Below are 16,158 nucleotides of genomic sequence, written 5' to 3'. Positions count from 1 at the left end.
TCCATCTCTCCACCCATCCCCATGTCCCATCTCTCCATCCATCAATCCTCATGGCCCATCTCTCCACCCATCCCCATGTCCCATCTCTCCATCCATCCATCCTCATGGCCCATCTCTCCACCCATCCCCATGTCTCATCTCTCCATCCATCCATCCTCATGGCCCATCTCTCCACCCATCCCCATGTCCCATCTCTCCATCCATCCATCCTCATGGCCCAACTTTCCATCCATCCTCATTGCCCATCTCTCCATATGTCCTAACTGATCATCCATCCTCATGGCTCATCTCCTTCCATCCATCCTCATGACACATCTCTCTTTCCATCCATCCTCATGACCCATCTCTCCTTAGTGACCACTCTTTCCCATTTTCTTTCTATCCATCTGTTCACCCCATCTCATTGCCCATCTCTCCATTTATCCATTGTTGCTGCCCTTCTATCCATCTGTCCATCTTTCTCACTGTCCAGTCTTATTCACTGTCCATCTGCCCATTTACCCCAACATGTCCATCAGTCTTTACTGTTCAGCAATACTCACTGTCCATCTGTCTTTGCTTTCCAAGATTCAAGATTTCTTATTTAGTATCCAAGGCCTCCAGTCTATTACAAATGTATGTACATATATCATCAACATTTCTGTGGATTTTCAATTTCAGATCACCAAAAGTAAATAGAATGTTAATATAGTAATTCAGTTGTCTCCCTTAGCTTCTAGCGTACACATGTTTGGTTTGTGTAGTTACAAAACGTAAAGTGCTAAAGATTCTGATATATAATTTTTGTTAGATTGTTTCCATTACATATACTTGTACAGAACCTTTTTCTCAACTCACTTGTATGCACAACATGAATTTATAAGTGCACTTCATCCTTAATTACAGTTGCATTCTCTGCACAGCTACCTCTCTGCGTCCATTCCGTCACTTTCACTTTGATGGCACTTCGTGTCATTTTGTGAATACATCTGCCATGTGTATGTGTATAAAGGACCGGTGGCCCCCTTACTAAATAAAACACACATACACTTGACGTACCTCTGTAATATATAATTTTGTACCTGGCATACTTTTGTAACATATAATTGTGTATCTGACATACCGTTTGTAACATATTATTATGTACCCGGTATATTTCTGCTGCAGATACCATCAATTGATGCCGCATCTGATGCCGGGGTACGACTCCAGTCAGTGAAAGGCCTCATAGAGTTCCGAGATGTGGAGTTTTCCTACCCTACCAGGAAAGATGTAAAGGTAGTCACACATTCACAGGGCAATAAGTATTTGTGATCCTGGTTACACTTTGTCCGTTACTTCTGTTTACAGCAGTGGTGATCATACACACACCTTGCCTGAAGTATTTCAATAGCTTCGGCTTCAGTATTTGTCAGTACCAAAAGGTCTTATGGCAATCATGACAAGAATTTGTCAAATAGCCACCCCTAAACCTAACTTTTGCTCACATTTCCATCTGTCCATCCATCAATCAGTCTATACTTGAAGTGGCATATCAATCCATCTGTCCGTCCAAACTTATGTTGGCACATCCATCCATCCCTCTATCTATTCATCCAACCACCCCAACCTGAGTTAGCATATTCGTCCATCTGTCTGAGGCTAAACTGGTATGTCCATCTACTGGCGCTGGCCATTGCAGAGAATATTCATGTTGCAGTATATTGTGATTTGAAAGCATGTATTGTGATATGTGTTGCAATATATTGAGAGACCAAAAAATACTTATAATCGACTTAATGCTTGATTTATAAAGCAAAAGAACATCGAAATGACTATGCATGATTAAGCTTTATAAAAAATTTATAAAAGGTTTAACAAAATGTTAATCATGACAAAATAAATATGTAAATAATATTTAGCACAAATGAATCAAGGAAAAGAAAAGTTTAACATCAACACAGTGTTTACTGGTTTGAACTAGTTTCTCCACTGTCAAAAAAGGCCTGATATTTTAGACAGCAGCTTGATCTGGTCAGGACATATCAGCGATCACGGGTCATCAATGAGCAAAAATGTAGCCAACAACTTCATTCTGAAATAAACTTTACTCTAACAGAAATATCCGAAGATTTTGGAGTGTTACAAAGTTTTCCGAATAAGTGTCAAAATACCAGGTTTCGATTGATGTATTGCATTAAGTACCGTTTTCATGTCTGAACCAGTAAATACCAGTAACCCGGTTATATTGTGCAGCCCTACCATCTACCAATTCAAACTTATCCATCCATCCATGCTTCCATCTGTAACTTGTCAGCTTCTGTTGCAGGTGATGAAAAACTTCAACCTGACCGTTCATCCTGGGCAGACCGTGGCACTAGTTGGTGCCAGTGGATGTGGCAAGTCTACCACTGTCAACCTCATTCAGAGGTTCTACGATCCAGATTCAGGAAATGTATGTCATAATATCTTTGATGAGCATGATCAGCTTGTTTGTTTGTAGCATACAGTATTTCAGAGATAATTCATACTCCTTCAGGTTAATGATCCAGACTGGATATAGACATATATATTCTCTGTGAGCAAAGTACAGTTGATAACAATGTATGGTAAGATAAACCAAGAACAGGACATGCACGAAAGTAAGGGGATTACTGAGAAGTCACACAGTTGATGGCTTTTGCCACCTGTCTGGCTTCTGTCAGTTTCTTGGCTTCATTGGAACCATGATTTGCCCTGATTGTAATTCTCTTTGTCTTGTTCAAACACATTCTCATTTGTTTTATCAAAAGTGCTACACTGTCAAGAACTGAATGGTATAGACTTTTCTGCTGTAGAAGTGTGATACTGTTCAAAGCCACATAAAACTCACTCCCTCACTTCCACAGGTGTTCCTGGATAACACCAACTTGAAGGAACTGAATATTCGATGGCTCAGAGAAAATATTGGAATCGTGTCACAGGAACCAATTCTGTTTGGCTGTACTATCAGGGAGAATATTCTCCTTGGCAACCCTGGTGCAACTGAGGCAGCCATCATTACATCTTCTAAACAAGCTAATGCTCATGACTTCATCAGTAAACTGCCCCAGGTGAGTCTTTATCAGACGAGAACCAGCAGCTGGGGTTTCTCTCACCCATAAAGAAAAGTATAGCAAGGTGATATATTTGTTGAGAACTAGGTCTACCCTTAGAACTAGGGCAATAGGTCCTATATAGCATGGTCAATATATTCCCTTTTAGCAAGCTAAAGATATCTCCTCCTAACAAGGTCAGTTTATCTCCCTTGAGCAAGGTCAATTTATCCAACATTAACTTGGCTATTTTTTGCCCTTAAGTCATTGGACCTGTAACGGTCCTGGGGTAGAATAGGCCTTCAGCAACCCACGCTTGCCATAAAAGGGGACTATGCTTGTCGTAAGCAGTGACTAACGGGATCGGGTGGTCAGGGTGGCTGATTTGGTTGACACATGTCATCGGTTACCAGTTGCGCAGATCGATTCTCATATTTTTTATCTCTGGATTGTCTGGTCCAGATTCGATTATTTACAGACCGCCGCCATATAGCTGGAATATTGTTGAGTGCAGCATACAACTAAACTCACTCACTCCTTAAGTCATTGAGTCTTTACAAGACAGTCCAGAGGTGAACTTTCTGAGTTCAGTGGCATACAGTCAACATGTTAAAGTTTGGGTTAGAATTTGTGTTCAGCAACCCATGTTAGTCGTAAGAGGTAACTAACATGATCGGGTTGTCGGTTTTCTTACTTGGTTGACACGTTATCATATCTCAGTTTGGAGAGTGACGTTCATGCTGTCGATCACTTGATTGTCTGGTCCACCATTAGACAGTGGCCATAATTATATAGCTGGAATATTGCTGAGTGCAGTGTAAAACAACAAACCCAATGAAACGAAGACCTTCAAGCAGGTCAACAATTCTGACCCTCAGACAAATGTGCCACCCCAGATGACGGGCACAGATTGCAGGAGGCCTGTATCCAGATAATACCACATGTTAACTGAATTGTAATACTGATAAACACATTTTTTAAAACTGTGCATGTTTGTTTACATGTTTTGGGACTGTTCATAATTTAAGGCAAGTGGGGTGATGATGATATTTTATGGAAAAGCATGAACCCTACCCTTCTCCTCCTTCACGTACAAAGTATAAAAGTAATCTCCTGCATGTCATGTACCAATACTTTTTATATATTCTAATGTACAATATTGCTGACCCCCAGTACATGCATTGAAAATTGATATCCTTCCTACCTTTTGAGGACAGAACAAAATGGGTGACCGACCCCCTTTAAAATCATCATCACCCCTATAGTCATAAATTATTAATGGTCCCTTAAGAAGACAGCTTCCTCCATGTATGATAATTGTTTAAACAGATTCAAAGTATATCATCTTTTTAAAAAAATCTTTCCTCTAGCATTTTTAGACCCATGATGATATGGGTTAGAATTGATCCTCAAGCTTGTCGCCTCTTACAAGATCACAAGGGTTATCAGGCTTGGTGACTTTCTTGCCACGTGTACTGGTGGCACAGCTGGGCAGGTTGATGCTCATGTTGTTGATCACTTGATTGTCTGGTCCAGACCATATAGCTGGAATATTGCTGAGATTGGCATAAAACTAAACTCAGTCACTGACACCCTCTCTTTGAGGCATTTTACCTCGAACACCATTACATTTAGTTCCTTCACAACAGATCTTTAAGCGAAGTTTACTCTCTCACTCATGTATTCCAGCTGGTTTTAACCATTACATGTATAGACGTTATCATTCATAGTCTTTAGGGAAGGTAAATATAGCATGTTCTGAATACATCTTGTTTCATGGCCTTTTGGAGAAACTCTTCGCTGCTTAGTTACAGAAAACAGGGAGTTACACAGTCTAAGTAAACTTATCCTTTGTACTTTTACGCTCCACTACTGAGTCTAACAAAATCTTATGGGAGGTCGTGCCAGGTAACCTTTGAGATTGACCAATCAGAACACAGCTTACCAAATCGCGAAAGTGGACATTCGCACATACCTTTTGAACTTTTTACCTCAAAAAGGTTTGTACCTGAATGATTCCAAATGCTATTTAGCATACGATCGCTTCCGGGTGATACACACTGCACACGTTACAACTGTGACAACTGTGGGTAAACAGTCACTGAAAATAGAGTTTTGGACAATATTCAAGGATGTCAGTTTGTGGAAATATTAGCTAATGGTAACCATGTCAACAGAAACCCCGAAGCATATATACTGCAGGTCAAATAACTGTTATATGCAGAGTTTTGTTTGTGGAGAGATATGTGTCAGTGACCTGAATCTTTTGTAAGTCCCTCCGATCCTTCAATCCTCCAATCAGCAATTGTCTTATTGGTTAAATCTATTTAACCGTCTCGCTATTGATTGGAAGGTCACAGGTCACTCAAAGGTTACCTGGCGTGACCTTCTACTGGGGTTTGTTAGACTCAGTGGTGGAGTGCAATGAATAACACTGAGACTACTTATAAGTTAATGTTAAGGCATAGCAGTTACGAATGCTCGTATCTTAGTTCAAAGAGAGCTTAAAAAATTCAGGTCCAGGGTTTTAATCATGATAGGAAGGAGATATAATTGTATATAACACTCTGGATATCAACCAATAAGAAACTGTATACTTTGGTCAAATCGTTGAGCTATTACAGAACTGTGGTTGTTTCAGGGTTATGACACACTGGTTGGAGAGCGGGGAGCTCAACTGTCTGGAGGACAGAAGCAGAGGGTGGCCATTGCTCGTGCCCTGATCCGTGACCCCAAGATCCTTCTGTTGGATGAAGCCACCTCAGCTCTGGACTCTGCCAGTGAGGGCATCGTGCAGGCTGCTCTTGACAAGGTATTGGACCTCAGACATATATCAGAACACAAGACAAGGTATGGGACCCCAGACATATATCAAACAAAAGACATGGTATAGGACCCCAGACCCCAGATGTATCATGATACAAGACAAGGTAAAGGACTGCGGACATATATCATGATACAAGACAAGGTAAAGGACTGCGGACATATATCATGATACAAGACAAGGTAAAGGACTGCAGACATATATCATGATACAAGACAAGGTAAAGGACTGTGGACATATATCATGATACAAGACAAGGTAAAGGACTGCGGACATATATCATGATACAAGACAAGGTAAAGGACTGCGGACATATATCATGATACAAGACAAGGTAAAGGACTGCAGACATATATCATGATACAAGACAAGGTAAAGGACTGCAGACATATATCATGATACAAGACAAGGTAAAGGACTGAGGACATATATCATGATACAAGACAAGGTAAAGGACTGCAGACATATATCATGATACAAGACAAGGTAAAGGACTGCGGACATATATCATGATACAAGACAAGGTAAAGGACTGCGGACATATATCATGATACAAGACAAGGTAAAGGACTGCAGACATATCATGATACAAGACAAGGTAAAGGACTGCGGACATATATCATGATACAAGACAAGGTAAAGGACTGCGGACATATATCATGATACAAGACAAGGTAAAGGACTGCAGACATATATCATGATACAAGACAAGGTAAAGGACTGCAGACATATATCATGATACAAGACAAGGTAAAGGACTGCAGACATATATCATGATACAAGACAAGGTAAAGGACTGCGGACATATATCATGATACAAGACAAGGTAAAGGACTGCGGACATATATCATGATACAAGACAAAGTAAAGGACTGCGGACATATATCATGATACAAGACAAGGTAAAGGACTGCAGACATATATCATGATACAAGACAAGGTAAAGGACTGCAGACATATATCATGATACAAGACAAGGTAAAGGACTGCAGACATATATCATGATACAAGACAAGGGAAAGGACTGCGGACATATATCATGATACAAGACAAGGTAAAGGACTGCGGACATATATCATGATACAAGACAAGGTAAAGGACTGCGGACATATATCATGATACAAGACAAGGTAAAGGACTGCGGACATATATCATGATACAAGACAAGGTAAAGGACTGCGGACATATATCATGATACAAGACAAGGTAAAGGACTGCAGACATATATCATGATACAAGACAAGGTAAAGGACTGCAGACATATATCATGATACAAGACAAGGTAAAGGACTGCAGACATATATCATGATACAAGACAAGGTAAAGGACTGCAGACATATATCATGATACAAGACAAAGTAAAGGGATTGCAGACATGTATTATAACACTAGACAAGGTTATCTTCCACAGAGGCGAGTAGTAAACAGTCAGACATTGCAACCTGTGCATATAGTCCGAGTTATGCTAAGTTTTACGCAACAGTGATATGATGACTATGTGTGGATACAGAAGAATACAGACCAAGATTTTACTTCAGTACAACCACAAGTCTTACACGTCAAAGTTCACCTCAACTGAGTGTGACTGTATATGTCTTGATACATAGGAAATAAACATACTGTGTTTGAAATAAGATGAATGTTAGACTGCATTGATCATCTCTAAGTTGCAGTTGAAATCAAATGGCACCCACCACTCCCTTCACAGATGAGTTGATGTGCCATGTTGGATTATGTAGTGTCTTCCACGGAACGAACAAATTTTAAATCGGTTATGGTAAAATGGAGATAACATGTTGTGTTTCAAAATTATATGAATTAACTGAATTAGTAATATATAAGTTCATCATCTCCAACGGAATGTGTATAGTCTGTTTATGTTGTAATTGTGTTTGAATATTCTTGTAATAAAAAGTAATATGATAGAAGGGTATCCTAATAAATGTGAAGGAAAATATTATATAATTGTATTTTTTGAATTTTGATAAATGTTTTATTGTAAACATTTCCATCAAATCTGTTGTGTTGATATCAACCATGTTCAAAGGCGGATCCAGAGTGGGGATGCAAGGATGCAAGGAAAATTGATAAATGACTCTTGAAACTCTTGTGAAAATGAAGGATGCAAAAACACCCCCACCCCCATTTCTCAATAGTGTGCACCCCCACTTTCTCAAAAAGTTGTATCCGCCCCCTGATGTTGGTTGTCAAGCTGAACTAGTGTGCTAGTGTCTAATTTTATTGATTGTCCAGTTAAATTCAAGTATTTCATAAACTCATGGCAGAATAGACAGTTTCAGGTCTCAGACATGTTAACCCAATCTGCATTCACCTAATGTAGTGTGAATTACACTAAATGCAATATTATTATCATTAAACATGGAAAGCTCTAATGATAAGATCACTTGAATCACAAGTCAACATATCTCACTGATCTCCCAAACAGGCCAGAGAAGGACGCACGACCATCGTGGTAGCTCACCGACTGTCCACCATCCAGAATGCAGACATCATCTACGTGCTACAGGATGGTGAGGTTGTGGAACAGGGCAAACACTCTGAGCTGATGTCTCACAATGGACCATACTTCCAGCTTGTCACGCTACAAACCATTGCAGAGGAAGTGGACAATGATGACAAGAACTCCACCGGTACAAAATTGATTTCGATTGAGCTGTGCTCTTGTAGGTGTATGTAACCATGTAGAGTAGTGTCCCTTTGTCAAGAGTGGATCTGCTGGTTATTGTTGAAATTCAAGATCTGATTATTGTTCTTTGTTGTTCCCCTATATTCTGGGGACTTCCTTTCAGCCTTTACTAAGGTTAGCCTTCTTTCCCATTCTTTAACATTGCACTAAGGTGACTTTAGTGACTTACAATCACCTGAGTGTTTGTGAGAGGAGGCCCAGCTGTATGGTGGCAGTCCATAATAATTTAGTCTGGACTGAAAAATCCAGTGTTTAACAACAACAGCATTGCTCTACGTTGGGATATGATGATATGTCAACCAAGTCACTGAGTCTGACTCCCTGAACTTGTTTGTTGCCTTTTTCCATGTAAGGGTTACTGAAGATCAATTCAAATACCGATTTCACCAGAACAAAGGAGACATTAATCTTAATCATTATTTAATGATTTTGTTTGTATTCAGTTCAGAATGGCCATGTCTCAGATGGTGATTCTTCCAAGCATGTGGACTTAAAGCGCCGATCATCGAGAGTCAAGTCGCCAACAGTAGAGCGCCAAACATCACGTCAACTGTCACGACAGACATCCAAACCAAAAACAAAGGAAGAGGAGGCAGAGGTGGGTGAATATCTGAGCAAAACAGGAACTGAACATTTGTGATGATTGCAACAAAGCGTGATCAGAAAATTCAGAGAAAACAAGATTAAATTATTTGTGATGGATTTAGAGACAAACTGGAAAAAAATTAATTGTGTCAGTTTGGGAGATAAATAGGAAAGTATTATTGTGATAATTTTGGAGAAATATGTGAAAGAAATATTTAAAATGATTGTTCAGTGTAATCAGTCATCTGTTGCCCTCTATGAAACAGTTTGTTTTCAAAGAAAGAAATTTGACTTTATTCTTTTCACACTTGCATGCATTGGATTTTAAGGAACACAAAATGAAGGTAAGAAAATAAACTGTGTAGAAGTCCATGAGTTATTTTATCATACTTTCTCCAAAGTCCAAAAATAGCAGGTGTAATCAAGATGAGACTTGTCTTAGCCGTTTGAATGAGTTTTCTATTGTTTAAAAATCAACGATCCTAACAAATATGTTATTTTTATAACTCATTTCTTTTGAATCTTTATATCAGTGTGAGCATACAGGGAATATCTTTTGATGTCAAGTGTCAGTGAGATATTTAAGATTCAGTGGAATCAGTCATCTGTTGTTTCTATGAATCAGTTTGTTTTCAAATGAAAGAGAATTTAACCTATTCTTTTTAGTGTAAAGATTGCAGCACATTTTGTAATTTTCTTTATTGGCAGTATTTAAGTATACAGGGAATATCTTTTGATGTCAAGTGTCAGTGACAATAGTCAACAAATTTTCGGAGGAAGGACAGGCAGAGTAGGGGAAAATGTCTGAACAAACCAGGAACATGATAAAAAATATTTGTAACAAATTAGAAAAATGGGATTGTGATAATTTTGGAGAAATATGTGAATGAAATATTTGAGATATTTAAGATTCAGTGGAATCAGTCATCTGTTGTTTCTATGAATCAGTTTGTTTTCAAATGAAAGAGAATTTGACCTATTCTTTTTACACTTGCTTGCACTGGATTTTAAGGAACACGAGATGAAGGTGAGAAAATAAACTATGTGCATGTCTAGGAGGCATTTTATCATACTTGAACCTGAACAATTCAGTAAAATTACCTGATTTTCTTAGAAACCTATACAGTAAGACTGTGTAGACACGGCAAAACACCATGGTAACTGATGATGTCTACAAGCCTCATCAAGCAATATCTGGTTAAAACGTTCATTTGTCATGACGAAGACCCGGGTTTTGATTCCCCATATAGGTACATGTGAAGCCCATGTGTGGTGTCCACTGCTGTGATATTGCTGGAATGTCACCAGAAGCAGCATAAAACTCCACTCGACTCCGCTCCACTATACTACACACCACTCCACTATACTACACACCACTCACTCACTCACTCACTCACTCAGATATGATCTGCAGTGGTATCTGGAACAATAAATAATCGTTTTTTGGCAGGAAGAGGAAGTCACCAAGCCTGGGTTTTGTCGAATGATGCAGGAGAACGCACCTGAACTGCCATTCATCATCTTAGGGTGTATCGCTGCGTCCCTCAATGGCTGCACCATGCCACTGTTTGCTGTGTTTTTCAGTGAAATTGTCAGGGTACGTTAAATATTTTTCTTGAAAGAAGTTTGACGAATATAAAGACATGACACATTTAATGGATAACAACTCTATTCTTTATATCTTTGTATTTATTCTTTATCACAATGTTTCAGAGCTAATTTGTGCTCTTTCATCTGGTTGGTTGGTTATTTTTGTTTGAAAGCAGCACTCAGAAATATTCCAGTAATATGGCGGCAGTCTGTAAATAATCAATTCTGGAGCAGACAAACTATTGATCAATATTATGAGCAATGTTTTAACACAATTGGGATATGATGACAGGTGTCATCCATGTCAGTAAACTTGACCCCCTAGTCCCAGTCGCTTCTTACAACAAACATGCTTTCCTGAGGACTAATTCTCACATGGATCTTCATGGGTCTCTTTCATCAGGTTAACTGACTGTATTCTTTCGATGAAGGAACATGAATTAACTCCGAAAGGTTATGATGAAGAATAAAAAGGAGTTTTCCATAAAACATGTCATGTATTCATGCACCAAATATATATAATAAAAAACTTTTAATCTTTACCTATAATTGTGTGATATTTTCTGTTTCTTTTTGGATTTTATATTTTTGGTATTTATGCTTTTTTCATGTTGAAACTACTCTATATTGTAAAAGATGTCAATATTGTGTACATGTTTACTGCGTTTTATTGTGTGATGTGAGAAATCAGTAGTGGTACTTTTATTAGATTGTATTTTATTTTATTGTGTGTTCCTTGTATGTGCTCTTGTAAGTTGGAATTTTTTATCCACTGCAATACATCCATCTGCCTGTTTGTCCATGTGTCTGCCTGTCCATTCATGCTCACTTGTCTTTTTTGGAGCAGAACTCTAAAACCGTTCAGTATTACTTCACCAAACTTTAGCATGTAGATAGGTTTACTGATGAACTGGTACCTTTTGGTAGTTTTGTATGTCTGAATAAGATATTTTTGGTGCTTCCATACCAAAGTATTTGACTTCAACTGAAATTGATGGAAGTGCACTTTTCTGGAACAGAACATATAACTGTTCAATATTTCTTCAAATGTAGCAGACTGATAAGTCTGGTAGTTTACTGGTGCCTTTTTGGTAGTTTTTGATTTCTAAATATAATATTTTGCGTTTTGCGTTTCCATGGCAATATGTTTGTCTTCGACTGAAACTGGTGGTAGTCCTACGCAAAACTGTGAAACCTTTGAATTCTTTCCCTCCATTTTCAGGCCTCCCTAAGTAAACACAACACCCCTATCGGAAGCAGTGTCGGTAATACTTGAAACACACCCGGCCATCTTCAGAGATTTCTCGGCTCCGTTCTGTGATTTGTTGGTTAGGTTGGTGTGTGGTTAGGTTATTACCGCCAAACTACCGATATCGCTGCAATTGTTTCGCGAGTGGGCTGAGCTTGTTTACATTTGAGATGCAATTCCTTCAAATTTGCTGTAATTCTTTCAGTTACTTAGGGGGGCCTGACTTTGTTATATAGTCAATGACTTGTTAATAAATGTGTCTTGTATAAAGACACTTCTCTTTTCACCTTTTCATTTTAGAACTAAAAAGGAAATGAAGCTTAAATCACTATTGACTTAGTTTTGTGTTCATACTGACCCAAAACATAACATAAAAAACTATTCACTTTGTTTTGGTTCAAATTTAAGTTGTTTGTGCTGATGTGATATATGTGACTGGTATGCCACCAGGTGTTCGGAGAGACGGGAGACAAGCTGAAAGATGACGCTGTGTTCTGGAGCCTTATGTTCCTGGCACTAGGTGGCGCTAACTTCCTTACTAACTCCATCCAGGTAATGCTTGTTGCCATTTCTTTACTACATTCCAGTCATATCATCTGTAGTACATAAGATTTCATTTCAAACATTGTACCCATCTGAAGAATTGAGCCCTTCACTTCTCCTGAAGAAGGCATACCAAAGTCTCTTTGGTAAAAATTAATAGTTTAAATGATAGTTCTGGCATAGGCCCAGATTTTCCACCTGGGTACCCCACCCCCTATTACCCTACACATATGCCTGTTAATGAAGATTCCGGACATCAACTTTGCAAGAAATGGCAGTAATTTCTACTGCTTGGAAGCTAAAATTACTAGTTTTTCATCTCTTAAGCATGTATTTTATATGTTAAAACAAGTGACTGTAAATTATGTCTGAATCTTCAAAGACAATACAACCTTTTAAATCATGAAAGAATAACATGCATGTTTTACTTTTTTCATGTATTAGTCACAAGATCATAACAGAGGATCATTTGATCTCATAATATTTTCATAGAGGGAAGCAATTTTGATGTTGTAATTGTTATTATAATTTGAAGGTATTTTTAAATGTTACAAAAATTGTTACAACGGAAGATTGCCACGTTTACTATCATTATTGTTTGGATCTTTGGAAGGGAGACAACTCTGTCTATATAAACTTAAACATGGGCCCACTTTCACTAAGTGCTACAATGACTGTAATTCCCATTCTCCAACATAGGCTCAATATAGTCGTAGCATTAAGATTGCTTTGTGCGAGTAGGCCCTGGAGAGAAGATGGCACAGAGTAATAATTGGTTGTCATGTGATGACATCACTGTAATCACAGGTATGGAACCATAATATTATGGTAAAAGAATAAGATATTTTCAGATATTCCAGAAAAATATTTACTCACCCATTTACGTTTTAGACCTATTCCTTTGGCCAATCAGGCGAGAGACTCACAATGAGGCTGAGACTGAAGGTATTCAAGAACATACTCCGCCAGGATGTGGCGTACTTTGATGACCCCAAGCACTCGTCAGGTGCTCTGACAACCAGACTGGCCACAGATGCATCCATGGTCAAGAATGTAAGTCAACTGAATTGTTGCTGACAAAAAAAGAGCCTGATGACAGGTTCTGTAGCTCACTTGAAGAATTGACGAATATTACATAATGCAGCAGGGCTGCACGGTTGTCCCACAGATGATATCCTTACCTTGTCAGCTTGGTCATGTTTACAAGATGACCAGCTTTGGATCTGAGTGAATGAGTTCAGTTTTTCACTGTTTTTAACAATATTTGAGCAATATCACAAAGAGGGACTCCAGAAATGGGCTTTACACAATGTACACATGTGGGGAATTGAAGCCAGATCTTCGACGAACACTTTAATGAAAATCACGTTCTCATTGCGAGTATTACTAAATTTCTTATACTGTTGGAAAAGACTGTCTAAATATCGCTATACAATGTTTTTATCTTCAAAATTCAGTAAAAAAAATTAATCTGGGAGCTTTGATGTCTTTGAGCAGAATTTAGATGGTGTTATGGATAAATCTTCTTTTAATTGTTTTGGGGTCATTTCAGACCCCTTCATCAGGTGATTTATCCATAAGAGATCTTGGTCATACTTCAGACATGTTTGGATGTCACAGGAAGTTTCTTGAAAATAGCCTCCAGAAAAGCCTGGCTCATAAAGTTCTGGGTTTGAACTGAACTTCAGCAACCACCAATGATATCAGCTGGCCTGCTCGTTGACTTTATCATTAAATCTCAACTGCATAGATAGCTACTCCTAATGTTGATCGCTGGAAGGGCCAGATTTTATTTAGTTTGCTGACATATAGCTAGAATATTGCTGGGTGTGGCGATAAACAACAGACAAAAAAAATCAGAGTTTTTAAGAATTTCTAAGTATTGGGTGAAAATGTTGTTTCTTTGTGGTTGCAAAGTCACTATTTCTGCTGATATGTTAAGATCAACCTACATGGCATCAGGTCCTGACCTTGATAAGCATATTGTTTTGATGTTTTAGGCGACAGGCATTCGTCTAGCTACAATGATTCAGTCAATCGTGGGTCTGATCGCAGGCCTTGTGATTGCTTTCATCTTTGGGTGGAAACTAGCTCTAGTTGTACTGGGTGGTGTGCCTGTCATGGCATTAGCAGGTAAGAATCAACAAGGCTATCAATCAATACCATTATGCTACTCCTTCGCTGATAAGTGTTCATTTTATGTATGGCTAGATTTGTGTTAATTGCTAACTTGTTGCTTTTATCATGCTAACTTGCTAACTGCTGAATATTGGTATAAACACCAGCTAGGATACATGCAGGAAGCAAGAGTACTGTAAGTCCCCATGGTCCCCAGCATGGTAATCTATCTTCAGTTGTTGGCGATCTATAGCTTGCTTTTATATTGTGTTGTCTTCAATAGTTATAAAATTTTAGGTTTTCATACTAGTTTTATGCATGCATTTGTGATGTTCTTGTTGTTTTTATTGTCCGTTGTTGACAGTCTTTTGAATAATTCGTTTGTAGTTATCATGAATTTGGACCTTATATTATTCATAAGATTGCTGAAATACTGACGTTGTGACTTGAACTCACTCACTCATATGAGTATCATATCTGTAAGACTGATGCAGACATGTTTCCTGTACAGACAAATCATCCTAAATATATTTACCATTAAAAGTTTGGACTCACTTGTCTAAATATAACCACTTATTTCATATATGCATGTGACTTTCTAAACTGAATTTTGCAAAAATATACCATATTGTTTAAAGGTACCGTTCACACATGTAGTGTAAAAGAAATTTGTAATGTTGAAGAGATTAATGTCAAGTGTTCAATAAATAATAAAAATCAGTGAAAACGAGCAAATTCTTAACAAAACTTTACGTGCATGATTTTTGCACATGCTTTTCAGCAATGTGATGCATGATCCTCCAGCAATTCATCTGCATAAGGTTTGCAGTTGGTTCCCCCAAGTTAGCAGAGAAGTCAATCTTCAATATAACCATATGCACATAACATGTAGTGAGTGTTTTAATTGAATCTAAACTTTTGATGGGAACTATATCTAATTGTTCAGCAAATCAGTACTGCTTTGATCTTTAAACATGAAATCAAAAGCTTACTCAAGTTGCAAAGAATTAATACCGGTATCAAATTCTTTATTGCTTTCAGTGCAATTTAACTAGATCACTTAGGAAATACATGCACAAAAAAATTAAGGTTTCTCTATCTTGTCATAAATAACTCCAAAAAAAGCTTTTAATAAGTTGTTTTTCAAATGTCAGCTGTGTTAAGTCTCTTGATGAGTTTATGAGCTTGATATCTGAGAGGGAACAATGAATTTGCCTTCTCAGCATAAATCACTAAGGCAGAAGAAAGTATTCCACCATTTTATAAGTTTAGAAAAACAAGTAATGATGATATGTTTCATTCAGGGAGCATAGTTCTGTTATGGACCTTCAAGTTTGCGTTGAAATAGAACTTCCTTCAGTGACATTCTGACAGTGTTTGTGATTTGTTGGGCAAATTCATCTTTCTGCAAAATGCTATTGTTTATGACCTGTGAAGATAAGGGTTAGAACTGATCTTCAGTAACTAATGTGATCAGGTGGTCAACTTCGAGGACTTGGTTGAAGCATGT

The 16,158-nt window shown here is 38.1% G+C and overlaps 1 protein-coding gene across 3 annotated transcripts in view; it reads left to right on the top strand.

Annotated features, from left to right (window-relative positions):
* Positions 1-16,158, top strand: part of LOC137267912 (ATP-dependent translocase ABCB1-like) — a 168,631-nt gene that overhangs the window by 56,329 nt on the left and 96,144 nt on the right. For all 3 annotated transcript variants that reach the window (XM_067802354.1, XM_067802355.1, XM_067802356.1), the window contains exons 11-20: positions 1,147-1,257; positions 2,288-2,413; positions 2,847-3,050; positions 5,674-5,844; positions 8,303-8,507; positions 9,007-9,161; positions 10,599-10,745; positions 12,438-12,539; positions 13,422-13,583; positions 14,531-14,663. In XM_067802354.1, the coding sequence (XP_067658455.1) occupies positions 1,147-1,257; positions 2,288-2,413; positions 2,847-3,050; positions 5,674-5,844; positions 8,303-8,507; positions 9,007-9,161; positions 10,599-10,745; positions 12,438-12,539; positions 13,422-13,583; positions 14,531-14,663 (1,516 nt within the window). The remainder of the gene's footprint in view (positions 1-1,146; positions 1,258-2,287; positions 2,414-2,846; positions 3,051-5,673; positions 5,845-8,302; positions 8,508-9,006; positions 9,162-10,598; positions 10,746-12,437; positions 12,540-13,421; positions 13,584-14,530; positions 14,664-16,158) is intronic.

This window comes from Haliotis asinina, chromosome 16, assembly GCF_037392515.1.
Source record: "Haliotis asinina isolate JCU_RB_2024 chromosome 16, JCU_Hal_asi_v2, whole genome shotgun sequence".
Classification (NCBI taxonomy): Eukaryota; Metazoa; Mollusca; class Gastropoda; order Lepetellida; family Haliotidae; genus Haliotis; species Haliotis asinina.
The sequence above is the reverse complement of the archived record's forward strand: the minus strand, read 5'-3'. Positions and strand labels throughout refer to the sequence as shown.